The sequence below is a fragment of the Acomys minous genome, assembly GCF_964271855.1.
Source record: "Acomys minous genome assembly, chromosome: 6".
NCBI classification, from domain to species: Eukaryota; Metazoa; Chordata; class Mammalia; order Rodentia; family Muridae; genus Acomys; species Acomys minous.
The window spans coordinates 110,462,660-110,490,074 of NC_140487.1; the positions used below are offsets into that span (position 1 = coordinate 110,462,660).

The 27,415-nt window shown below is 43.0% G+C and overlaps 1 protein-coding gene across 1 annotated transcript in view; it reads right to left on the reverse strand.

The window, feature by feature from the left end:
- MACO1 (macoilin 1) overlaps positions 1–27,415 on the reverse strand; it is a 61,918-nt gene that overhangs the window by 19,265 nt on the left and 15,238 nt on the right. Inside the window, exons 2-6 of the mRNA XM_084788289.1 lie at positions 24,394–24,535; positions 22,252–22,378; positions 18,947–19,070; positions 16,937–17,115; positions 13,570–14,071 (exon numbers count right to left, since the gene is read on the reverse strand). Of these exons, the coding sequence (XP_084644415.1) occupies positions 13,570–14,071; positions 16,937–17,115; positions 18,947–19,070; positions 22,252–22,378; positions 24,394–24,535 (1,074 nt within the window). The remainder of the gene's footprint in view (positions 1–13,569; positions 14,072–16,936; positions 17,116–18,946; positions 19,071–22,251; positions 22,379–24,393; positions 24,536–27,415) is intronic.

The following is a 27,415-nucleotide window of genomic DNA, read 5'->3' on the forward strand; positions in this document are numbered from 1 at the left end:
CACCCCAAAGCTCTGCAGCACTCACTTAACTCAGTGGAGCTGGGACCCACCTATAGAAGTGCTGCCACAGGTCCCCAGCCAGGCTGCAGGGCGCTAGTAAATTTTGCTAAGCTGAGAGCCCCTCTTATATACTCATTACCTTATTTCTTCCCTAATTTCTGTTATTTCTAATCCTATCCAGGAAGGCAAGCTCTTTTGTAGTTGATAATTGTTTAACTTCAAGAGCAAAAGATTTTAAGGAATGACACACAGACGACTGCCTTAGGCAGGCAAGGTAAAACACCCCACAGTTCTCAAGTGCCAGCTTGTGCTCAGAAAGAGTATTTTAAACATCTGAAAGGGCAGCAGGAAGAGCTAGGATCTAAATGTTTGTATTTCTCTGGTGATTGCCTTGAATCACAGACCAAAGACTTGTTTCTCATGGTGCTGTCAATAGCCTCACACTTTCATAAAGCCTGCCTGTGAGCCCACGGCATGCTTAAGGCATGGTGCAGTGGGTTTTGACAAGAGGAAGATCTGTGAGAGTCAGGCTGATCTGTCCTAAATAGGAATAACACCCCACCCGGCCCCACTGCCGGGGAGGGTCCCAGGCTCTCCAACCACTCTAAGAACCATGCATCGCCATGTGTCTCTGTGGGCTGCTGGGGTCAGGACCAGACCCTTGGCTCTGCAACGTTGCCAGTGCTTCTAGACTGTATCCTGCACTTCTAGTGGCAAAGGAAAGGGGAACCTGTCAGCTATGTCTAAGTTACACAGACACACAACTGAGGCAGGTTTCCTGTTTCCCGACACCTGCCTGTGACTATGCTGTGGGAACAGAGAACATCACCACTGTTCAAGCCCCAGTCATGCAAAGAACAAAGTCAAACAAACTCTAGCACTGCATGCCGTAGTGCCCTCTGGAGGAGCCCTAACACCTTCATGGCTAATGCAGTGCTCACTGCTTTGCACTGGGCTTCAGCCATTCTGGTGTTGACTCTGTGCACGTGCCTCTGACACCAGGAACTGGTGATAAAGAAACAGAGACTATATTCCTAAAGCTTCATTTGATTCTTACACATCATGCACTAATCCTCACCCTGTGTCCCTCCTCAGTACGCAGAACAGAACAGGACAGGCCAGTGTTATAAGTCTGGAAGCAGCAAATATATCCACAACTGGAGGTCAGGTTTTAAATTCAGCTTTAGGAGATAGAATAGATGTGTGTGCTTGTGAAGAGGCAGATGCACATGGCAAGAGCCAATGAAAAGCCTCATGAAGGTAAGTATTTAATTCCATCAGTAGTCCCCTGTGTACTTAAGTTGAAGAAGACAGAGCTTGTTTAAGGTAAATCAAAGATCCAACGCCTGGAGAAATTCTGATAATCCTTTATACCAACTTCCACTCCTTTTCTGGGTCACTCACACTGACAGCACAGGCAGCAGGGGTCAGTCAGAGCAAAGTGTATGCCGTGCACATGGTGGGTATACTCTTCCTTATGTGAGACCTACACTGACTGGAAGCTGTTCTAATATAGTCTATCAATCACAGCTTAGCAAATACCAAATAATGCTGCCTTGTGCCTCACTATAGGACAACTGCTTACCAGACACAATGTCCAAAATCCAAAATCCAAAATCCAAAATGACCTGATTACTAGGTGAAACTGTATTACAAAGTTATCAGCTCCATCTTCTGTCACAGACATGAGAACAAGTCGTAGAGGCTTTGCTTGACAAAGTCCAGAGAGCCCTGACTGTTCAGCATGATCTCTAGACATCCAGAACAGCTGTTGAGGCTTTGCTTGACAAAGTTCCAAAGATGTCAAGTTGATTATCACTGCCCTTAAATATTGTGAATGGTCCAGATGTTATTTTGCCTTAAAACTACTTTGAAATCTGTTTTTTCTTCTAAAACTGTCTACTTATCAACCCTAATGAAATTCACAAAGGGAAAACTTTTTCTCACAGGGAATGTTGAAAGACAGCGTCTGGCCAAAAGGTTGAGATAGAGTTCTTGGCTCTAAGTGTGAGCACCCAAGCAGAAACTGCTTGAAAGAAAGTTAGGAGTCCCTAGCTAGATACTGTTACCTATAGAAAAGTTTCTTTAGAATCTGCTTTGAGAGCTATAGAAGGTGGGCTTGGAACTTTATGCTTTACAGATATTTTACAATAAAGAACCCGTGGTAGTTAGCCTAGGCTTAGATAGAGCACTCCTGTTGGCTTGGGATGGAAGTAAGTCAAGTTTTTTCTTTATTCAAGAACATTTAGTTCAAGCTATGTTGCTGTAACAATCATGTAAACACATTGTCTTTAGCCCAGGGAAATTTATGATTAAACTTTCTCCAGTATTGGTTAAGAAAAAGAGCATTGCTTGGATATTGATTGGTTTTGCTATATGCTTTATTGTAGGTTATACAGAACTGTCTGTATTTCCTTGTTAGACTGTTCTCCTGCTTTGTTGATTTTTAAATGCCCTATTGATTGTAAAAGATGATAAAAATCATGATGTAATCTGTAATGAAAAAAATTTGAACTTCACTTTAAATAAAGTACTGGGGTTGGTCCAAGGAGTAAGAGTAAAAGAAAGCAAGACAGAGAGACAGAAAAATAAAGGTCTCTTGGGCTATAAAACCTTTCAGTTTGTACCGCTACTTATGTCTGGGATAGTATTTTTTGCCCTCCATTCCTCAACCTCTCCTCAACAGCTAGTTGTCCCACGCACACTTTTAATCCCAGCACTCAGGAAGGAGAGTCAGGTGGATCTACTTCAGTTTGAGGTCAGCATGGTCTATAGAACCAGCTGCAGGACAGCCAAGGATATACAGTGGAAGTCTATTTCAGAAAAACACAAACCACAGCCCTCCCCACATACACACTAGTGTCATAAAAGAGTGTAATTAAATTTGATAGTTTATATGAAAAATCTTTAAAATGGGTCAGCAAGATGACTCAAAAGACAAAGGTACTTGCTGCCTAGCCTGATGACTTGAGTTTGACTCCTAAAACCTACACAGTACCAAGCAGAGAACCAAGTGCTGCAAATATCCTGACCTTAACATGTGCATGGCATAGTGTATGTGTATATATAGTAAGCAATTTTAAAGTCTTTAGAGTGCCATATCAATTGATGCATAGAGATTTATATGAAAGCATGCTTGTTGTGAAGAGAAAAAAATCAGCATTTGAATAGTCAGCAAAACACTGGCTAAATAAACTATGAATTCATTTATCGGATTGCTTTTAAAAATAAAATTACTTAAAAAATGACTGGAGGCTATTCAATGACAGTGAACTAATAAGCATAAATAAACTAATACTTATGATACAGTCAGTGAAAATGGAAGTTATATATATACAAATACATATGTATATCCATAAGCATATGAACATATGGGATATATGTAGAATGAGCTACATTTTATAAATAGTATACATACAAGAGAAAAATACTGAGCTATTTTTATTAAATAGTGATTATATCACCAGGTGTGGGGGCTCAAGCCTTTAATCCCAGCACTTGGGAGGCAGAGGTAGGCGGAGTTCGAGGCTAGCCTGGTCTACAAAGTGAGTCCAGGGCAGCCAAGGCTACACAGAGAAATCCTGTCTTGAAAAACCAAAAAATAAAAATAAAATAAAATAAAAGTGATTATCTCTTCTTCACCAGATTGGATAAAATGTTAAACACAGATATTCCCTGTTACTCTGAGTTTTGCCCAGGGTCCCAGACAGTTTTAGGGTAAACTAAAGGCATTAAGAAAAACCAACTCTCACTTTATAGCCTTTTTAAGTCACTCCAAAGAATAGGAACTTCCCTTTCTGAAGTAGAGAATACATCAGTCCCTCTCTAAACCAAGTAGCTCCTCCTCTGTCATGGGCCACAGACCACCACACATGTCACAAAGACACTATGGAGGCTCCACATATCCAAGCAGTGTGAGTCTCTGAATAACCAGAGCAGTATCCTGAGTTATACTGACTTATGCTCTGAGATGGAAGAAGCTGCCAATTCTAGGCATGGTGGCCCAAGCAATTCTTGGGACTATAGGGCTTGAGAATGCCAGAAAGCCCAAACCACACTCCTCTCTCCCACAAGGCTGGAAGCTCACATGAGTATGGGGACTCAGCAGGAAAGGGTGATCTACTGAGACTCTGGAAGGGCACCATCACCACATGCTATGCCTGTTTTCCAGGAGCACAGAAAACGGAAGAGGAGAAAGCAACAGGGTCCCTTTTGTTCATAGGATTTATTAGCTATACCCTGACAGAAAAGCCACACTATGAGTCACATTTGATGTGTAGGACCAGGGGAGGATAAAACAAGCACAGTAAGAAATGGCAAGAGCAAAGGCTATGACTGGTGAGCCCTCCCTAATACGATGTTTGACAGCACAGAGCCCAGGGCCCACCCCTCCAGCTGTACTCATCTCAGGGTCTGTTTGCACTGCTTGCTCTAGAACTTGCTGTGTGCAGACATAAGGGTTCTTTATAGCTCATCATTTCATGTTTCTAACTTGGTTCTGACTTGGAACACTAACTAGCAAAGTGAGATGGTTGTTGTGATGGGAGGAAAACTACTATTCTTCCTTTATAAAAAGAAATCAGGGGCTGGAGAAGTGGCTTAGAGTTAAGAGAATTTGTTCCTCTTACAGAGGACCTAGGTTTGATTTTTTATTCCCAGCACCTATGTGGCACCTTAGAACCATATGCAACTCCAGCTCCAGAGAATCTGCAGTTCTCGTTTGAAGGTAGGCGGCACAAATGTGGTGCCCAGACCCACGTGCAGGCAAAACACCCACCCCACCCCCACAATAAACTGGTTTTAATCCTGAGAGTCATAGGTGGCAAAGAAAAAGAAAGGTCCAAGTAGCTCCCCAGGAGATTTGTTATAAAAACAACAACAACAACATAGACCAACAGTGGCCAGCAAAGTATCCCAAAGTCAGTTTCTGTTTTTGTTTTGTATTTTTTCCAAGACAGGGTCTCTCTGTGTAGCTTTGACTGTCCTGGACTCACTTTGTAGACCAAGCTGGCCTCAAACTAACAGTGATCTACCTGCCTCTGCCTCCCTAGTGCTGGGATTAAAAGAGTGCGCCACCACTCCTGGCTCCAAAGCCAATTTCTAACTGACAGTATGAGTAATATTTCAAGAATGAGGTTTGATTCTTCAAGGTTACCTCCCTTCAGAGAGCCCACTGCATTCCCTTGGTCGGAACCTCAGTTGCAGAGGCTGACTCAGTGGGACAGAAGCATCCCTTCTCAGCCGCAATGCAGACACTCCACCTACTAGAGATTGCTACTTTGACGGGGTAAACTCTCAGAACCTATCACTCCAAGGCTTCTTATGTGAATACCCACCAGGTACAGGTAACTTCTATTCAAAATAACCACATTCCTGCTGGACTGAGTAGATGTGGAGACAATATATGAACTGCATGCTTAGATTCACTTGTGTCTAGTCTCTAATATGCTGCATAGTGCTTAGGCATGTAGTAGCCCTATATGAGTATAAATCATGTTCCTAGCTGGATATGGTGACCCACACCTTTAATCCCAGCACTCGGGAGGCAGAGGCAGGTGGATCGCTGTGAGTTCAAGGCCAGCCTGGTCTACAAAGCAAGTCCAGGACAGCCAAGGCTACAAAGAGAAACCTTGTCTTGGAAAAAGAAAATCATGTTCCTACTACCACGATTATTTTTTTTTCACGATTATATTTTTATGTAGTTTAAAAATTCCTTCAGTGGTTAAAATAAGCACAACCTGTCTTGTGAATTCATATAAACAAGACCAACCAAGTAAAACTACAGGAGCCAAAAATATTATTCACACAGCAGAAAATGGAAATAAATAAGGTCTGTCACAGTAGACTTGCTCAGACATAGTGCCAGACAAATATAAATTAAGTTTGTTTCCAAAGAGACCAAAAAAAAACCAAAAAACAAAAAAACAAAAAACCAACAACAACAACAACAAAAAACCAACAACAACAAACCAAACCAAACCAAAAACCCTAAACTTTAAAAAATAGACTCATGAACATACTGCTTTCCCCCTACCCCCTTAGTACTTTCCAAATAATTTAGTAGCCAGTTTCTCCAATACATTTACTCTAATCTGGCCAGCACCTCTAAGTGGCTGGCTTTTATAGTTCATTCTCAAAGCTCACACACTTTTATCTCTTAGCAAGGAAAGATGCCATTCAAAATATTCACTAATGCATCCTATTGAAAAAGAGAAGCCTGTCCAGTGGGGTCAACAGGTCAGTCTGCAGAGTGCTTGGTGTACGCGCAAGGGCGCGCGCGTGCACACACACACACTCAGGCAAAGTGTATTCAAACACAAAGAGCATAAGCAAATGTAGACTTTCCTCTCCGCACTGGAGATAATGTCCCCCACTTAGTCCTGGGAGAGAAAAACAGATAGAAGAGTGGAGCCTGAGCTCTTGCCTGCAGCCACAAAGGCAGAGGCTAGTCCTGGGCTGACAAAAGGCCAAGTCCAGCAGGACAGAGAAGAAAGACAAGGCAGATTTCTCCCTGTTCTTGCTGAGAGGTGGCCTGTGCCAAAATCCCTTGGCGCTGGACATAACCAACTGACAGCTGGTGTAAAGGCTAGTTGGATAGCAGTCTCCCAGAGGATTAGCCCTGGTCCTTTCTCTCTGCAACCTCCAGGTTCCTTTTACCTCCTACAATGCCTCTAGAAAAAGTAGGGGCGGATGCCAAGCCGAAAAACTTCCTAGAATCTGGAGTGAAGAAGGGATGGCAGTGGCAGCTTTTATTACATAAAGTGTAATCAACTTCCCCCAAAGCAACAAGGTTTCGTCCTAGGTACTACTGAGGTTTCCTAACACCAGAAGCTTTGAGGAGCTACAGACGTGGTTCAGTTAGTTGTCCAGCATGCAGGAAACCTTGGTTCCTCGAAGTACACTGAGCTAGGTGTGGTAGCACATGCCTGTCATCACAGCTGCAGGCAGAGGCCTATGGGGAGGTCAACATCATCCCCAGGTGTAGCCTGAGCTACATGAAAAACTGACTAAAATTTTAAAGCAAAGCCTTGAGTTGCATTATGATCAGTTAGGAGACTCCAGTTCAAGCTCTGTGCCAAGGACCTCACATTGTGATGGCTAAGAACAAAGGAAGCCTCTGTCCTCACTGACCTTACATTTTACTATAGGCATTAGGATGCTGTAGAGCAGTGGGTCTCAACCTGTGGCTCACAACCCTGCTGGGAGGTAAGCAACCCTTTCTTTCAAGAGCCCCCAAGACCACAGGAAAACTCAGATTTTTACATTAAGATTCATAACAGTAGCAAAATTAGTTATCAAGTAGCAACAAAAATCTTATGGTTGAGGGCTGTAGCATTAGGAAGGCTGAGAACTATTGCAGTAGCCAGGTGTGGAGGCGCACGCCTTTAATCCCAGCACTCGGGAAGCAGAGGCAGGTGGATCTCTGTGAATTCAGGGCCAGCCTGGTCTACAAAGTGTGCCTAGGATAGCCAGAGATGTTACACAGAGAAACCCTGTCTCTACATACCTAAAAAATAAATTTAAAATAAGATAAAACTTAAAATTTCTGGGGTAAGGAATATAGCCCACCAGAAGAGGCCTTGCTTAGCGTAAGCAAGGGTTCTCTCCAATCCTAGTATGGGGGCCAGGTAGATGATACGCTTTATAAAACAAGAAACAGCTGTCAAGGAGGGCTGGTTTAGATGGTTAGGAATGCTCACAGCAGCTCTTTCAGAGGACCCCAGCTCAGTTCCCACGTCAGGCAGCTCACAACCACCTGTAACTCTAGCCGCAGAGGTTCTAATACCCACACGTGACACAGGCACACACAAATTAAAATAAACAAAAAGACCGCAAAAGGAAAAAATAAAAATAAAAAGACTGTCAAATGTATAAAACAGGGGCTGGAGAGATGGCTCAGAGGTTAAGAGCTCTGCCAAAGGTCCTGAGTTCAATTCCCAGCAACCACATGGTGGCTCACAACCATCTATAATGAGATCTTATGCTCTCTTCTGGTGTGCACGCACACATTCGGGCAGAATACTATATAAATAATAAAAATAAATAAATCTTTTTTTAAAAAAGTATAAAACAACAAGCCAGGTATGATGGCACATGCCTTTAATACCAGTGTTTGGAACTCATCTCTGTGAGTTTGAGGCCAGCCTGGTCTACAGGAGGACTTCCAGGCCAACTAGCGTTACCCAGTAAGACCCTGTTTAAAAAACAAATATATATATAAAAAAAAACAAAAAACAAAAAAACCAAAAAAACATACAGCCAGGTGTGGTAGTGCATGCCTTTAATCCCAGCACTCGGGAAGTGGAGGCAGGTGGATCACTGTGAGTTCGAGGCCAGCCTGGTCTACAAAATGAGTCCAGGACAGCCAAGGCTACACAGAGAAACCTAGCTGCTTTTATTAGCAAGTTTTCACAGGAATTCTTCTATAGCACTACAAAAAGCACTATGAACATGCCTTCAAATTGGCCACTGAGCACTAACTAACAAGCCCTGATCTGATTTACCATCTTCCCAGCAACTGGCTGACATAAATGATCTTGCTGCTTTCTGATTTAGCTATATTAGAAAGAAGAAATTTTGGCTACTAACATTTTAAGTCTTTTTAAAAATATCCTGAGTTAAGAATTTACAAAACTGGGCTGGAGAGATGGCTCAGTGGTTAAGAGCAACATCTGCTCTTCCAAAGGACCTGAGTTCAATTCCCAGCAACCACATGGTGGCTCACAACCACCTATAATGTGATCTGATGCCCTCTTCTGGCCTACAGGTACACATGCAGACAGAACATTGTATACATAATAATAAATAAATATTTTTTTAATTAAAAAAAAAAGAATTCACAAAATTGCTGGGAGTGGTACAGGTTAATTAATCCCAACACTCAGGAGGCAGAGGCTGATGGATCTCCGCAGCTAGCCTGATCTACAGACTGAATTCTATGACAGCCAGTACTGTATAGAGAGAGACCCTGTCTAAAACACACATACACAAAAAGAAACAAACAAACAAAAATCACAAATCAAGTTGGAACAGGGTATGTATTCTCAAACCAGAAGAGGACACTGGACTGGACTTAGCAAGCTCCCTAAGCTTTCTGGAAAGAACCCACAGGCAGGGTTATTATTCTCAGACTCCTAGCCTCCCTCCCCTAGACTCCTTTTCTTAGCAATTCACCCAGCACACACCCTGACTTCTTCCAGGATTGCCTGAGAGGCCTTCTTATTCACTCAGCTCTTCGCTCCCAGGCTACTCTCTCAGCCAACACATATCCATTCTCTAAGAACCTTCTTTTTATTTATTTATTTTTTGTTTGTTTTTTGTTTTTTGAGACAGGGTTTCTCTGTGTAGTCTTGGCTGTCCTGGACTTACTTTGTAGATCAGACTGACCTCGAACTCACAGAGATCTACCTGCCTCTGCCTCCCAAGTGCTGGGATTAAAGGCGTGCACCACCACACCCGGCCAGACCTTCTTTTTATAAAGACACAAAAATGAAGACATTCTGGAAGCAAGTGCTGTACAAAGCAGGTCAATACATCTTTCCGAATAGGGCCAAAACGTATTTGTGGCTTTGTAGCTACAGAGTCTGTCACAGCTACTCAACTCTGCCCCAAGAGCAGCCACTGGCATTGTGTAAATAAGTGAGTTAGTCTAAGAACAGCAGTGTGATTCTGGAGGGAGTCAGTGGGAAAGAGGATACTCTTCTTGTACAGATTTTGGTTCCTAACACTCATCTTGGGTGACTCACAACTGACTGTAACTCCAGTTCCAAGGAATACAATGGTTTCATCACACGCATATAAGAAATAAAAATGAGCTGGGCAGTGGTGGTGCACACCCTTAAAGCACTTGGGAGGCAGAGGCAGGCAGATCTCTAGGCGTTCTAGGCCAGCCTGGTCTACAGAGTGAGTTCCAGGACAAACAATAACAACAAAACTGCAATGGGCGAGCTCTGTGCTGTGTGCTGCCTGTCTGCTAAGGAGTATAGCATCCTAGGGCACATCCAGGGAGCTAGAAGAGTGCTGGTAAATCTTACCTGAACAGCCACCCCCAGGAAGTCTCTTTGAAAGTTGTTAATCACTAACATAGACACCCAATAGAATTCATTTTTTCAAAAATAGTTTTCAACTATTATCCTGCCAAGATATAACTGAAGATTGTGTTGTAATTAACTTATTATAAAAGAGCTACAGGTTGTTTTATGTGCTTAGTGTAATTCTTGATTTCATTTTTTTTTGCCCAAATGTATGAAAGTAGTGTAGAACACAGCTCAGAACTATGCACAACCATGGCATGCCTGGCGCATGTCCACAGTTGGTCCTGCATGCTGGACTTAGGAGCCTTAGAAACTGCTGGCTAGCTTTATGTCAACTTGACACAAGCTGAAGTCATTTGAGAGGATGGAACCTCAATTAAGAGAATGTCTCCATAAGACTGAGTTGTAGGCAGGCCTTCAGGGCATTTACTTAATTAGTGACTGATGTCGGAGGGCCCAGCCCATTTGGGGTGGTACCACCCTGGCCTGGCAGTCCTGGGTTCTGTGAGAAAGCAGGCTGAGCAAGCCATGAACAACAAGCTAGTAAGAGGCACTCCTCCATGACATCTGCATCATCAGCTCCTGCCTCCAGGCTCCTGCCCTGCTTCAGTTCCTATCCTGACTTCCTTCAGTGATGACCAGTGATGCGAAGGCATAAGCCAAATAAACTCTTTCTTCCTAAAGTGGCTTTGGTCGTGGTGTTTCATCACAGAAATAGTGACCCTAAGACAGGACAACTGCGTTCTGCTTGCTCATCTGAAGATGACACTCACTCCGCTCTCAAGCTAACAACTCAAACACATCAGGTTTAAATAAGCAGCCTTAACAGAATTCATCAAAAACATATAAAATCAAAACCAGACAGGAGACAAGCAAGAGAAAAGGAAGTGATAAGGCCTCCTCTAAGTAAGGTGGATAATTTGATTAGAAAAATGCTTTTCGGGGCTGGAGAGATGGCTCAGCAGTTCAGAGGACTGCCTGCTCTTCAAGAGGACCTGAGTTCAATTCCCAGCAACCACAAGGCAGCTCATAACTGCCTGTAGCTCCAGTTGCAGAGGATCCAACATCCTCACACAGACACATATACAGGCAAAACACCATGCACATAAAAAAATCGAAAATGCTTTTCCTTTCAAATGCTTTTGTCACTGCTCATTGTAGAGAATTCTGAAAATGTAAGTAAAAAGAAAGAGATGAAATGTCTGATTCTGTCACCAGCTTTTGTCAACATTTTAGCTGTCTCTTCAAATCTCTCTTTTGTATACTTTGGTGAGAATGTTTTAAAATACATTGTGTTCTCCTTCATGGAACATCATATTGTGTCTCTCAAATTCTTTAATATGGCACAAAAGTATGATTTTTTACAATATCTACTTTAGAAGCCAGATGTAGCGGCACACTGTAATCCAGCGCTCAGTGGGGCAGAGGCAGGCAGATCTCTGTGAGTTCAAGTCCAGCCTGGTCTATGTAGTGAGTTCCAGGACAGCTAGAGGGACAGAGAGAGACCTTGTCTCCAAAGTAAATATAAAGTCACCAGTTGATTGTGGTGCAGGCTTTTAATCCCAGCAGAGGCAGAGAGATCAAAGGAATGGGCCACTATTTGCATAAATGTCTCCAACTGTGGGATAGTTAGGTCCCTTTCTTGTTTGTGTCACTGTGTAGCCCTGACTGCCTTGGAACTCACGACACAGACCAGGTTGGCATTCAACTCATAGCGATCTGAGGCCTCTGCCTCCTGGGTGCTAGAATTAAGGATGTGTACCACCACATCTGGCTCCCTTTAATTTCGTATTACATTAAAAGTTGAAAATAATCCCACAGAAGTTTATAAAACTTTTTTTTGGGGGGGGGAGGGGTTTGAGACAGAGTTTCTCTGTGTAGCCTTCGCTATCCTAAACTTGCTGGCCTTGAACTTACAGCAATCCGCCTGCCTCTGCCTCCCAAGTGCTGGGATTAAAGACGTGTGCCACCACGCACAGCCAGAAGTTTATAAAACTTTTATAAAAGCTTATAAAATATATCTTCTATGAACTCACAGCACGTTCTTCTCTAACATAGAGACTTACTCTGGGGCTGCCTATAGGTGAAGAGACCATCTACACTAGTGACAACAGGAGGCAGCCGTCCTCAGGGGCAGGCAAGGGGCACAAATACCACAGCCCTACTTCATGGACCATTTGTGTCCTCAATCTTCTACACCAAAGGCAGATCATGTATCGGAGCCAATTAGCATCACAATTAGCCGGGGTGCCTGTGAAGGCATTTTCACCTTACTTACAACATCAATCAAATACAGGAAACCTGTTTTGGTACTAAAATCATGTAAAGATGTTAAATAACTTGCAGCAAATGTATCACTGGCTTCATTTAATGGATTTGGGGAACCCTTCTGAAATAAGTAGTACAATAACTGGTCTTTCTCCTCTGGACAACTGAAGAGGGCGCTCTGTGGACTCTTCACGCGGCAAGGTAGTGGGGAAGAACTTGGACGTCTGTCCAATCAGCAGTGGCATGCTTCCAAAGTGGCCAGAGGCCTGCCTGCCTCAGGAGTGCGAGACACAGTGAAGAACGCATGTCCACTCCTCTTAGCTAGCTAGCATCACTCACAGAATTGAAACTCTTTAGTGTTCTAGTTCACAAAACTCTTCCTGGAAGCATAAATAGTCCTTGGCCTTTAAATAAGCCAAAGAAAGTAGAAAATTGGAAACTTACTTAACTGTGTGAATTACCTACAGCAAAAACCAAAACCAAAACCCCTTCAGTTCAGTTCTCAGCTTCCAGGCTGAGTTGAAGGCCACACCTGTTTGCCAATTTAATAAGAGAAGCTTGAGTCAGGCAGTGTCACACACAGTGTTTGCTACTCTTTTAAGGAAGACTGGGAAAAGGAATGCTTCTGATTAAACTTTACAACAAGTACTGTGTTCCCCTACAGAACTTTTAGCAAGAGATCTCCTTTTTCTTTTCTTTTTAATATTTATTTTCTGAAGTGTCATGTGTGTGTATTAGTGCTCTCCTTCCCCAGTGTGAGTCCCAGGAATCAGCAGGCTTGGCAGCCAACACCTTTGCCCAATGAGCCACCTTGTCAGCCCAAGAGATTACTTTTCAAACCTGAACACCCCAGACTGACCTATAGATAATTTAAATCTAACTGCAGAAAGAGAAACTAGGCAATGAAACAAGTCCAGGATAGTAAGGAAAACTTTCCTACTCCTCTCCTCATCCATGTCAGTTGATCACAGAGAGATTTGCACCAAGACCAAACTCTTCTAGTTGTGCTTTTGCCAATAAGAACTTGAGAAATGCAAACATACAAGGACAGGACGAACACAGCATCCTTCAAGGCCATCAGTTGGGCTGCACGTACATCTATCACCATCACCTCAATGTTTTCATATGCTGACACAGGTGGCTACAAACCTGTATAAAACAGACACGCGAGAGCTGCCAGTCTCAGTTCCTGGCCGCAGGCACTCCAGCAGGCCCACGGAGGGCTACCTCTGGAGTGAAGTGGGCGGCGGGAGGACCGCGCACTTACCTTAGCAGCGCGTCTGGTTTGCTCAGCTGGTTGTTAGGAATACAGTTCTCCATTAAGTCCTTGTGTGCACTGGGGCTCTTGCTAGTGCACTTCTGCTTCTTCTCATTCTTACTAGCTGAGGAAGGAATGCTTCCGTTTGTAGCGCTGTGACTTCGAGGCGAGGAGTTCACAACTCCACTGGCATTTTTGTAATTTTTTGAGGAAGCAGTGCATGAGTCCTCTTTCAAGAGGTTTTCTGTACTTCCCACAAGATCGTTGTTTAATCTTTTACTATTGATATGGTTTTCCATATACTCAATTTCTTGTATTTTAGAGTCTACAGGTTGTAGAATATTGTTGTTATTTATTCCAAGGTTATGTTTCTTTGCATCCTTGTCCTTTTCTTTCCCTTTTTCTCGATATTCTATCTCTGGCAAAGTTGTGGAAAGTTTTTTGTTGGCTGGGATGCCTCCATTGTGGTGTATAAGGATCGAGGAATCCATGTCGGGCAATCCTTTGGCTGCTACAGTACCAAAAACAAACCAACAAACAAACAAAAACCCATACTGGAATATTTAGCTTTTAAAAACAGAGACTAAATTGACTTAGTAAAATATATTAGCTAGGCCTAGAAATTCACCATATTAATCACAGTAGAAACTTAGAGGCAGTGAGTATGATGTACTGACTAACTCCAAGGAGCAATCCATACACATTTGAGAAAAATCACCATAATATAAACCATTAAAGATTTGGCTTTAAAGTAAGATTAAAATTTTATAATTAAGTCATATATAATATAATATAATATAATATAGTCAACTAAGTTTGTCAAAAAAGCATGTCATTTTTATAAAATGACCTTTATTTTTTTTGAAAAGAGATTTATTGTATTGGCTTATGCTACAGTCAGAGTAGTCCAACAATGGCTACCTTCCCAAGAAGTTCTATTTTAAAAGAGGCCTAAATTGGATCTGGGAGATGGCTCAGTGTATAAAAGTGTTTGACACACAAGCCTAGTGACCTGAGTTCAATCTCCAAGACCTAAGTAAGTGTGAGACGAATAACTCCACAAGTTGTCCTCTTGCTCCCACATGTGCTGTGGCATGCACACCAACACACACACACACACTTTTTCAAAAAGATGCCTGGATTAAACCATTACCTGATAATATTACTGAAAAAAAATCAAAAGAAAGAAAAGATGTGACTTCTGGTTACAAGCATCTAATTTTTTGACTCCACGGCTAAAGTAATAGGTCATTTCCCAGGACACTTATGAAGCACTCTGTCTATCAGCACAGTACACTTCAACATGCTGTGGTCTCCTTAAGAGCTATTTTGCACTGCTTCAGAAAAAAGAATTTTAATATAAATTAACTAAAAATCATGACCTCAAACTTCTAACTCCCAAGGGAAAAAAATGATTATTGGGGGCTGGAGAGATGGTGGAGCAGTTAAGAGCACTGGCTGTGCCAGTGTGGTGGCGCACGTCTTTAATCCCAGCACTCAGGAGGCAGAGGCAGGCGGATCTCTATGAGTTCGATGCCAGCCTGGTCTACAAAGCTAGTCCAGGACAGCCAAGGAAACACAGAGAAACCCTGTTTCGGAGGGGGGGCGGAAAAAGAAGAGCACTGGCTGCTCTTCCAAAGGTCCTGAGTTCAATTCCCAGCACCCAGACAGTGGCTCACAACTATCTATAATTTGATCTGATACCCTCCTCTGTCATGTAGGATACATGCAAATAGAGAATTTACATGAATAAGTAAATCTTTCTTAAAAAGAGAAAAATCAGTATTACTACCAGCTCATCTACCATTACTGGTTGAGGGTCCACAAGAGAAGCCCCAAGGGCTGGAGAGATGGCTCAGCCGTTAAAGGCTAGGCTCACAACCATAAATATAAGAAAAGCCCCATTAGAAATGGTTCCGTTTAAGCCAGGCGGTGGGTGCGCACGCCTTTAATCCCAGCACTTGGGAGGCAGAGGCAGGTGGATCACTGTGAGTTCGAGGCCAGCCTGGTCTACAAAGTGAGTCCAGGACAGCCAAGGCTACACAGAGAAACCCTGACTTAGGTTAAAAAAAAAAAAAAAAAAAAGGAGGAGGAGGAGAAAGAGAAAGAGGAGGAGGAAGAGAAGGAGAAGGAGAAGGAGAAGAAGAAGAAGAAGAAGAAGAAGAAGAAGAAGAAGAAGAAGAAGAAGAAGAAGAAGAAGAAGAAGTAGTAGTAGTAGTAGTAGTAGTAGTAGTAGTAGTAGTAGTAGTAGTGGTGGTAGCAGTGGTAGTAGTGGTAGTGGCAGTGGTAGTAGTGGTAGTGGTAGTGGTTCCATTTAGCTGGGTGCAGGTGGTACACACCTTTAATCAAGCACTTGGGAAGTAGAGGCAAGGGGATCTCTGTGAGTTCAAGGCCAGCCTGGTCTTCAGAGCGAGTTCAAGGACAACTAGAGCTATTATACAGAGAAATCCTGTCTCGAAAAAACAAAAATAAACAAACAAATAAATAAACAAAACAGAAAGACAAACCAGAAAAGAAAAAGAAATGGTTCCATTTAAGAACCACTGTACAGTATATAAAACATTCAAACAGGACCCACATTCCCTTGTTCTGACAGCAGGCGACATCACATGCTCACATCACCATCTTACTTATAGCTTGGTTCTTGACTTGCTTCAATCACAATCTCATAGTCAAGATGTAATTTATTAAAATTTGTAACAAAACATTTACATTTTTAAAAGATTTATTTATTATGTATACAGTGCACAACAGATCATATTATACTGGTTGTAGGCCACCATGTGGTTGCTGGGAAATGAACTCAGGACCTCTGGAAGAGCAGTCGGTGCTCTTAACTGCTGAGCCATCTCTCCAGCCCCACATTTATATTTTTAAAAATTAAAAATACTGTACACAGGAGGCAGAGGCAGGTGGATCTCTGTGAGTTTAAAGCCAGCCTGGTCTACAAAGACAGTCTAGGACAACCAGAGCTACACAGAGAAACCCTGTCTCAAATTTTTTTTTCAAAAAAATAAAATAAAATAAAAATATTTTATTTGTTGCTTTTACAAAGGACCTGGGTTCTGTTCCCAGCACCACAAAGTGGCTCAGAAGCACTGGCAATCCCAGTTTCTGGGCTCCAGACAACCATGTGGTACACATACAAACAGGCAGAAAAAGATCCATGCATACAAAATAAAAATGTAAGTAAAACAAGCACCTTATGTAAAAGCAGACAGACCTCAGAGTGTGCTCACATTCTGTATTTCATGACCAAACAAACAAGGCCCAAGGAGAAATATCAGGAAACTGGAAAAATCAAAATTCAGCCATCTTCTTACTGAGCCAAAATGTGACTGGCCTGTGAGGCCACAGGTTCAGAGTAAAGACCTACCTTCCTCGGCCTCCTTTTCTTGCTTCTGCAACATCTGCTGCTCTGGAGGGAGGGCCTGCTGCAGAAGCTGCATGTAAAACTCGTTCTCCTTTTGAACTTCCTTTTGCTTCCTTAACCGCATTTTGTAGCTCACATAACTTTTGAAGCCAAAGCCCAAAGTCACCACAGGGTACCCAATACTAGAAGGAAGACAGTCCAGCCAATAATTGCAAGCTTAAAACAAACAACATGTGTGGCAAGCACATAAGACTACTGAGATTGAAAATTAGAAACTCAAGCCTAGTTGATGAAGATAAACCCATGCCAACAGAACAAGCCCTGTGTGTCTGCCAGGCTATGGGACACACTCTGCATCACACTTGCGGGCTCCTTAACTCTAGGAGTCCACAGGGCCTGACAGATGCAGCAGCTAATGCTTTGAGGAAACAAGAAGCTTTTTGAGTTAGAAAATTAAGGCTTCTCTGTTTTAAGAATGAAAAGGTATCTATATGGACAAAATGGGACCATTGCTCAAGGACTCGCAGAGGTTATGGCTGCACAGCATCAAGCTCAAGTTCCAGACAGATCAGGAAGGGCTATGAAGCCTCACCACTAGTTGAAGGACTGTTAAAGACGCCATGCCATAACCCATGTATAAGCTGACAGCACTAGGTGGACTCAGTAGGACTTAAAAAAAAAGAATATATGAAGTTGGAAAGAATAAGTTTGTCATGTGCAGGGTATAATAGGAAGAGTTTAAGGGGAAGAAATGGGAGTTCAGTTTGACCAAAATATATTATATTCACATATGAAATTCTCAAATAATAAAAAGTTTAAACATAGCTAAAGGGTAGATACTTTTATGAGTAGTCACAAATAACCATGCTAAGTGTTTAGAAAAAAAATCAGAAGGGCACCATGCAGTGGTGGCACACGCCTGTAATCCCAGCACCAGAAGGCAGAGGCAAGTGGAATCTCTGAGTTCGAAGCCAGCCTGGTCTACAAAGTTAGTCTAGGAGAGCCAAGGATACGGAGAAACCCTGTCTCAATAAAATAAATAAATGAATAAATAAAATAAAATAGAGTCAAATTCAGGCAATTACATTAATCTTCTTGTGTCTGGGGAGTAAGAGCGATAGACAGCTGCTTCTGTAAAATTAATTCATAATCACTTTCACAGCAACTCCAAAATCACATATATGACAGCTATCACTTAAGTATCAGAGATCATCTGGGTTGTGCTACCAAGTTAAAGCAAATGTACTTACAACTCTAATACAGAAGTAAGAATATCTCCTCCAACTAAGCAGACTGTCCAATGCCTTTCCAAAGTACTCACAAGCCCATATTAAGTCTCATAAATGTTAAAATTTATAATTTTTAACTAGTCTAAATATGGTTTCACTACAAATTTAAAACGATATGGTTTATTTAACTCAATTGTTCATAAAAACTAAAAGTACTGGAAATAATAATTCTTGTTTATTTAGGAGTTTGTACTTTTTTTGTTTTTTTTTTTTTGTTGTTGTTGTTTTTTCGAGACAAGGTTTCTCTGTGTAGCCTTGACTGTCCTGGACTCACTTTGTAGTCCAGGCTGGCCTCAAACTCACAGCGATCCGCCTGCCTCTGCCTCCCGAGTACTGGGATTAAAGGCGTGCGCCACCACGCCCGGCTAGGAGTTTGTACTTTTTACAACTGATGTAAACAGAAATCAAACTTATTTTCTAATTATTTTTAGTTAAGGTTAAATGAAATATACTTCAATATTCACTTATATTTCATAAGTAAATTTTCTTTTAAAAATGTTAATAATAGTCTTGTTACTTCTGTAAAAGACAATGGACTAAGAAACAGCTAAACACGTGACACACTGCACCTCCTTCCCTTGACCTCAGGAGAGAGGCTGGAAAGCTCAAGCTAAGAGACAGTGACAGGCTCAGCAATACAGGTGCTGTCTGTCTGAAAAGGCTGGTTCAGCTGAACATAGCATTCTACACTGAAGTGTAGACTAGGATTATAGGTAATACTCACCAGTGAGCAGCAAATGGTCGACAGAGGTCTACATGAAAATTTTTCAGATCTTTAAATCTAATTGCTGCTTCAATATAAACAAAGAGTATCCAGAGGGACACTGTAGGCAAACACACGCCCCTTTCTGTGGGAAAGCAGAGAGACAGCCGTCAATGATACAGTAGCTGACACAACAGATGAGTTGGTTGTTTGGCAGCGTCAGTCAATGATAGCAACGTTCAGAGACTTTCAAGTAAACTAAAAAGCAATTTGACCGCTGGGCATGGTGGCACACGCCTATAATCCCAGCACTCGGGAGGCAGAGGCAGGTGGATCATTGTGAGTTCGAGGCCAGTCTGGTCTACAAAGTGAGTTCAGGACAGCCAAGGCTACACAGAGAGACCCTGTTTTGAAAAACCAAAAATAAAAAAATAAAAATAAAAAGCAATTTGAAGCCAGGCGTGGTAGTGCACACCTGTGATCCCAGCACTCAGAGAGGCAGAGGCACCAGATCTCTGTGAGTTCCAGGCCAGCCTGGTCTACAAAGCGAGACCAGGACAGCCAAGGCGACAGAGAGAAACCTTGTCTCCTCCTCTTCCTCCTCCTCCTCCTCCTCCACCACCACCACCACCACAACAACAAAAACAACAAAAATTAAAAGAAAGAGGGCCAGGCATGGTGGCACATTACCTTTAATCCCAGCACTGGGAAGGCAGAGGCAGGCAAACCTATGTGCGTTCAAGGCCAGCCTGGTCTGCAAAGAAAGTTCCAGGACAGCCCAGGCTGTTACACAGAGAAACCCTATTTTGAAAAACAACCAAACAAAACCCAAACAAACAAAATAAAACCATCACCGACACCAAAATGCTTATGACACAATATTGCCATTCTTTTGTGGTTATATACCATTTTATTTGAGCATTCTTTTTTAAATTATTTCTACTTATGCCGTTACTTTGTGTGATACATGCCTATGTGCATGCCACAGCGAGCCTGTCAGTATAAATTTTTCAGAGTCAGTTCTCCGCTTCAACCATCAGGATCTTGGGTTCCCCCTCAGGCCTGACGAAAGTACCTTCACCTGCTGAGCTGTCTTGCCAGCCCTTGTCACCATTCTTTATCTCAAGGGATTTAAATTTTTAACATACAGAAGAAAAATTAGCCCTCCAAGTTGTATACACTATCCTCCTATTTCCCAGGGCCAGTAAAACAGTGATGCCATTTACTGTAGTTTGTCTCAGCATTAACTGTTTCAAATTGAAACACATTTCACAACCCGGCTATTCCAATATATATGTCACTTTATGACACTGTCCTGCCAGTCCCTGGCACATGGTTAGTCTCCTCCCCATGAAACACCGAGGCAATCAGAAAGGCTGCCTTTGCCTCCCAGAGCCCTAGCACATCTGAGCTGGAGCCACTGAGACACTTAGACTACCTCACCTCCAGGTGACAGACAAGAAACTGGGACCAAGAAACAGGGATGCATATAAATGGCCCAGGAGAAGGAAATACAAGTAAAAGCTGGTTCAAGGGGGGGGGGGGGATCTCTTGAATTAGACTGGACAACAGCCAACTGGAGAACATTCTGGACAACTTAAATCAAGTCTGATGCTACAGTAGAAGCTATGCTTTCACTGGAGCCCTCCAACAGCAAGGAGCAGTCTTCTACCGTGGCCAGTGGCCAGCGCCACTGTCTGAAGGATGACGCTGCGCCAGAAAACTTTTACTGTCTGGCCATCTCTCCAGAGTCAAAATTCTACAGGTTACAGCCGAGGCTGAGAATCCTGTTTCACAGAGCTCTGCAGACAGTGTGACTCTGAGGGCCAGTCCTCAAATCCCAACAGCACACGCCACATATGCTTTCACAGTGAGCTGGAGCTGTCAGAATCTCTTCTGATCTTGAAACAACTTGAAAAAAGAAGGAAGCTAACAGTGTATCCTATCAGTAAGAATCTCTCTGAAATACAATGCATAGGATTAGGAGTGCAAAATAGGAGACACTTAAAAACGCCACACAACAAAGAGCTGGTGGCATCAGGAGTGTTTTTACCTACAGAAAACAGAAACTTAAAGAGGCTAAGCAGGAGCCAGGCATGGTGGCACACGCCTTTAATCCCAGCACTTGGGAGGCAGAGGCAGGAGGATCTTTGTGAGTTCGAGACCAACCTGGTCTACAAGTGAGTCCAGGACAGCCAAGGCTACAACCAGAAAACCCTGTCTCGGGAGGAAAAAAAAAAAGACGAAGAAGCTAAGGCGGGGTCTTCAGATCATTAGATATATGTCAGCTGGTAGGGAGACCACTCATTCAGGGAGGACAGGTGCCCTGAAACTTTTATATTTTGTCCATTCCCACGTATGTTTCTGGATAAATCCTTTCGGCTCCTTTAAGAATCACTAAGCCCCAAGTGTAACATCATCCTGTGTTAAAAGTGCAAGGAGGATCCTTGTGACCTTGTGACCCAGTGTAGAAAGCTCCTCCTACACAGCTCCTATACTTTCTCCTATACAGCTAAGTGAGTGAGAGCGGCAGGAGCGGCAGGAGCCTACGTGGCTGCGCATTTCCAACTGTAGAGGGCCACTGTGTGCCTGCGATGCTGGGGAGGGTTTTGTGTTGTTGTTGTCTGGTCATATTACTGGGTTCACTTGCATGACCTCTAGCATTTCTTTCAATACTGAAATGCTGTGAGCAGTTTTGTGTGGCACATGGATGTCCTCAACTACTAAACAACACAAATCACTTCAACTCGTTTTAAATTGGCATCTTTGTAATAGAGGTTGCCAACTCAAATGCCTAAACCTCAAGTGCTTGATTCAAAACAGAAGAAAAGGGGGGAGGGTAAATTCACGTATGAAAGCATAGAGAGCAAGGCAAGGTAGGGCACACCAATAATGCAGGACTATTACTGTCAGGTGCAGACTGGCCTGCTCTACATAATGAGTCACAGGACAAGCACGACTGCTTGGTAAGACCCTGACTCAAATAAGCAACACTACAACCACCGAGCAAACAAACACCCAACCAACAAACCACAGACACAAGCCAAACAACACATTACAATGTACTGGGGAAAGGCGACTTTAAAATGTCAATCTTTTGGGTTTTCACCCCCTCCCCCCGAGACAGGGTCTCTCTGTGTAGCCCTTGGCTGTCCTGGACTCACTTTGTAGACCAGGCTGGCCTCAAACTCACAGGGATCCACCTGCCTTTGCCTCCCAAGTGCTGAGATTAAAGGCGTGCACCACCACCCGGCCTAAAATGTAAATCTTAAATAATTCATTAATTTTCATCTAAAATTTCTAACCAAGAAGTCGTTAAAACTCACCTGTGTGCCATACGTACTGGACCCATACATATGTGCTAGCAGCAAAAAAAAGCCATTGTATGGGAATGAAGAGGAGACATATGATATTTGACGTGAATGCCACACAAACAAAAAATACTGAGAAGGCCTAAATAGAGAGAGAGAGAGAGAAAAGCAAATTTAAAACCTTATTTCAGAACTTGTTATTTTCAAGAATGTTAATAAAAGCTTTTGTTGAACAAAATTACTAAACACAGAGCAAGTTAACAAGAGGAAATTTCAAAATTTAAATACTTAGACTAGACCATGTGGAAGCAGTGGTTATAAGCTTGCTTGCGCAGCACATATACTAAAAAGCAGTGGCTAACTCAACATTAAAGAGTGCTCTTATTCACAGTTCCTAAACCAAGGAGATGACCTGAGGCTGGACCACAGTGAACTCATTGGGATCCCATAGGCAGGTTACCTGAAGGAACAAGAACTGTAACACTGATAAGCCTCCGGTTTCCTCACAAACCATTCCAAAGAGCTTCATTCTTAACGCTTACTGGAATGCAGATGAACCAAAATATTGGCAAAAATTATGCTGGTGGTATTATTAATAACGCTGCATTCCCCTGGACACCACTATTCATTACCAATAACACATAAGCTTGAAGCCATCTTTTGGAAGCATGGATTTACTCTGACCAAGTGCCAGGCCTGGATTGGAGAGTTAGTTGTAAGGTGTAGCTATGGAACACAACAGAAATAACACATAAGTCAAAAGAATGAGCTCAGGCCACGCACCAGGCTCTAACTGGATACTTTAAAACCTGTGGTCTGGAGAGCTCTGAGATATTTTTTAATTAATTAATTAATTAATTAATTAATTATATTGTACTCCTGTCCACATGCATGCCTACATGCCAGAAGAGGGTACTAGATCTCATTATAGATGGTTGTGAGCCACCATGTGGTTGCTGGGAATTGAACTCATGACCTTTGGAAGAGCAGCCAGTGCTCTTAACCTCTGAGCCATCTATCCAGCTGGAGCTCTGAGATCTTACCAAACAAAGAGCTCTTTTTAAAAAAAGGCCAGGCGGTAGTGGTACACACCTTTAATCCTAGCACTTGGGAGGCAGAGGCAGGTGCCTCTGTGAGTTTGAGGCCAGCTTGGACTACAGAGGGAGTTCCAGGACAGCCAGAGCTGTTACATAGAGAAACCTTGTCTCAAAAAACAAAACAAAGCAAAGAACCACCTTTCTATGATATTTTTTGGGCAAATGGTTATTTTCAGTGAATTAATAAATATGTATTTGATTTTTGTTTGATTTTAGTCGTTACCTGTTTCATTTATATCGAGAACAGGGTCTCTGTAGACCAGCATGACCTACAACTCAGCTTGTAGACCAGGCTGTCCTGGAACTCAAAGACCCTTCTACCTCTGCCTCCTGAGTGCTGGGATTAAAGGTGTGCACCACCACATTAACAGAAGCTGTTTGAAGTTCTTAATAATTTTTGTTTTGTTTTGTTTTGTTTTGGAGACAGGGTCTTTCTCTGTTATCCTTGGCTATCCTGGACTTGCTTTGTAGACCAGGCTGGCCTCAAACTCAGTTATCTGCCTGCCTCTGCCTCCCAAGTGCTAGGATTAAAGGCGTGCACCACCACACCTGGCAATAATTTTTAAGAATACAAACCAAAACCAAACAAACAAAAATATTGCCTCATATGGTGGCACATGCCTATAACCCCAGCACTTGGGAGGCAAAGACAGATCTCTATGAGTTCGAGGCCAGCCTGGTCTACAAAGCGAGCTCCAGGATGGCCAGGGCTACACAGAGAAACCCTGTCTCAAAAAACCTTAAAAAAAAAAAAAAGTCCTGAGACCAATGAGAACCCCTGCTACAGAGCACTCCAGAGCAAGAGTAGGCAATATAACCTTCACCCAGTTCCTTCTCTCCACTCAAGTGGGAAAGGAGGAGAAAACAGAACCACTGATCAGTGGGCTTAGAACAGCTAAATTGTAATCCACAGGCCCAGTTAGCTCCTTCCAACTCAGGCACTTCAGTTGCTAATAGCTAATTTATTGCTAATAAAATCCATTTAAAACAAGTCAGTATCAACCAATAAACATATTCTCCTAAATCTCTCCCAGTTGGAGAACATGCAATAGGAACATACCAGTCCCTGGTATCTGAAGGAGTCATAGACACTTCTGATGAAAAGCCAGAACGGCCACAGGTATTCAAATCGGAACTCCAGGACAAAGTCAGCCAGGAGGACAAGTGCCCACACTACCAGGAATTTCAGGTATAAAAATGTACTGCAAAATACAAAAACAAGGGATTCAAGGTCACACATGAAGAATCAGAAATAGGAATGCACTGTTTCTGTTCAAGATGGATAGAAAAATGTCATTTACCATAAACACAGTGGAGATTAAAGCTCAGAAAGCAGTTTCTGTGCCGTATCTGGATTGTAAAAGGCTCCTTGACTCTGAGTCTCAAAACTGTCAAGATAACCAAATGTGCTCAGTTCCTTTTAAGATGGAGGAAAAACACTCGAATCTCACCACTATTTTTTTTTAATGTGCTAAGTGTATGACTTTAAAGTACTGTAACACTCTCAGAATAGCTTTTAAGCTGTTCATTAGAAGAAACTGTCACAGCTGAAAGGCTTCCGACGTGCTGCTTCCTGGCCCTGCACACCTGTGGGGTTGGGCATCCCTGCTGCACACCTCTGCACGCTTCAAGGATCTCTGCTGCTCTCTCTTCTCTAGCTTCTCTGTACAGCACTCATCTGCACTGACCAAACAAAACGTAACAGACTTCCCAGAAATATGCTAAAGCTAACTCATGGGGCAGACACAGTCACTCCTAAAGACTGAGGGCACACAAGTCTTTTAAAGGAGAAGTCTTCAAACATTCAGGACTTGAGATGAAAATGTGTCATCCGAGTTCCTTCCTGTTCATGGTAAAGAGATACATGCTTTGAGAAGCCAGTTAACATGCATCTGTCACCACTGTACTGAGCTCAAAATGAGGTGGGAACACAGTCGTTGTTTCTTAATCATTTTTCATATAATCTAAGACTCCATGTTCCACTCATCAGCTGCATGATGAGTAATAAAAGCCTGAAGAGCATACCTGCTAATAACCCTCTATTTCTATATTCCTAATCTGTTCATTCCAGAGCAGAACAAATTTAGCTATTTAAAACGTTGTCTAAACCAGGCATAGTGGCACACATTCACAATCCCAGAACAAAGCTAGGCCAGAAAAATAATTTGAGGCCACCCTGGGCTACACAGCAAACTCTACCAATCATGGGATAGAGAGACTCTATCCTAAAAAATTAAACTTTAGAGCTGGAGAGATGGCTCAGAGCACTGACTGTTCTTCCAAAGGTCCTGAGTTCTATTCCCAGCAACCACATGGTAGCTCACAACCATCTATAAAGATATCTGGTGCCCTCTTCTGACATGCAAGTGTACATGTAATGCAGGCAAAACACTGTATACCTAAATAAAAACCCTTAAAAAATTTAAACTTTAGCAGGGTATGGTGGCACATGCCTTTAATTCCAGCCCTCAGCAGGCAGAGGCAGGCAGATCTCTGTAAGTTCCCTGCCAGCCTGGTCTACAGCCAGAACTGCCAGAGAAATCTTGTCTGAAAAAACCAAAACCAAACCCAAAACAAAACCTGGCCACACCTGAGCACTGGTGCAAATGTACGCAGTTGAATGAACTTCCACACTGTAGAGGGGATGATTTCCACAAGAAATGCACAATTGTTCCAGACTCATGGTGGGTATTACCACCAACTGTTTTGATTGATACTAGGAGCCAACTCAGCGCAACAGTAGAACAACACAAGAAAGAAACCCAATTTCAGGGCTCTATATGGAGTAATACTACTCAGCATTCACAGAAAAGACCCCGTTCAGGAGAAAGCTTAAAGCTATCCTGGAAAAGCTGGGCAGAAACACATATAAAACTTCAGCAAGAAAGCTCTGGGGCAGAGAGACAATGAAAAGAGAAGACCCAGGCACGGTGGCATCCACCTTTAATTTCAGCGCAGGCCAATCTCTATGAGGTCAAGGCCAGCCTGGTCTACATAGAGACCCTGTCTCAAAACTGAAAAAGGAACAGCAGCAGCAGCAGCAGCAGCAGCAGCAGCAGCAGCAGCAGCAGCAGCAGCAGCAACAGGAGGCCACGAGGCAGTGAGCCCAGCTAGACAGAAAGCCTAAGAACTGCAGCACTGGGCAGGAGTCTCACAAAGGTCCCTCATCACATCTGGCTGCAGGAAAGGAAGTCTGTCTGTCTGTCCCCTACAAATTGAAAGCGCTTGCTGAGATTAACCAGTGAGCCCAGGCCCTGGACTGGCAGGCACCTGCCCAGCTGCCGGAGCCTCCCCACATTACAGACCAAAGGCAATGCAGGTCAGCAGGAGGCATGGAGGTATAGCTCAGCGGCAAAGCACTTGACTAACATGTGGACGGCTTTGGGGTCCATTTCTAGCATCACACACACACACAGGCACGAACATGTATTTCTGTATTAGTAAACTGGTAAGCGTACACTCAGTTCCTTAAACATGTACCAGTCCTGTGACCCAGACACTCACTCCTAGGTGTCCCCCAGGAGAAATGCATCCTTGTCTCCACAGACTCACAAGGGACTGTGGGGCTGGCCTACTCTCACCTACATACTTCTTTCCTGTTTAGCCATCTTGCAAATGTTAATTCAAATCTACACCTGAATTCTTTTGTTTGGTTTTTTTTTTTTTTTGAGACAGGGTCTTTCTATAGCCCTGGATGTCCTGGAACTCACTCTGTAGACCAGGCTGGCTGGCTTCAAATCAAGACATCCGCCCTGCTTCTGCCTCCCAAGTGCTGGGGTTTAAAGGCGTGGGCCACCACTGGCTGGGTTAAGGCGTGGGCCACCACTGGCTGGGTTAAGGCGTGGGCCACCACTGGCTGGGTTAAGGCGTGGGCCACCACTGGCTGGCTGGCCTATCTACACCTGAGTTCTGGATCCCACCTCTCCTTGTCTTCTAGTGTAGTTATGTTTTTCTTCCTTGTTTCCTTTTTAAATTATATGCATGTGCCTATGCTTGAATACAGGCATGTGCACGTGACATCAACGTCTGAGGGTACCAAAAGAGGGAGTTGGGTCCCCTGGAGCTGGAGGTACAGGCAGTTG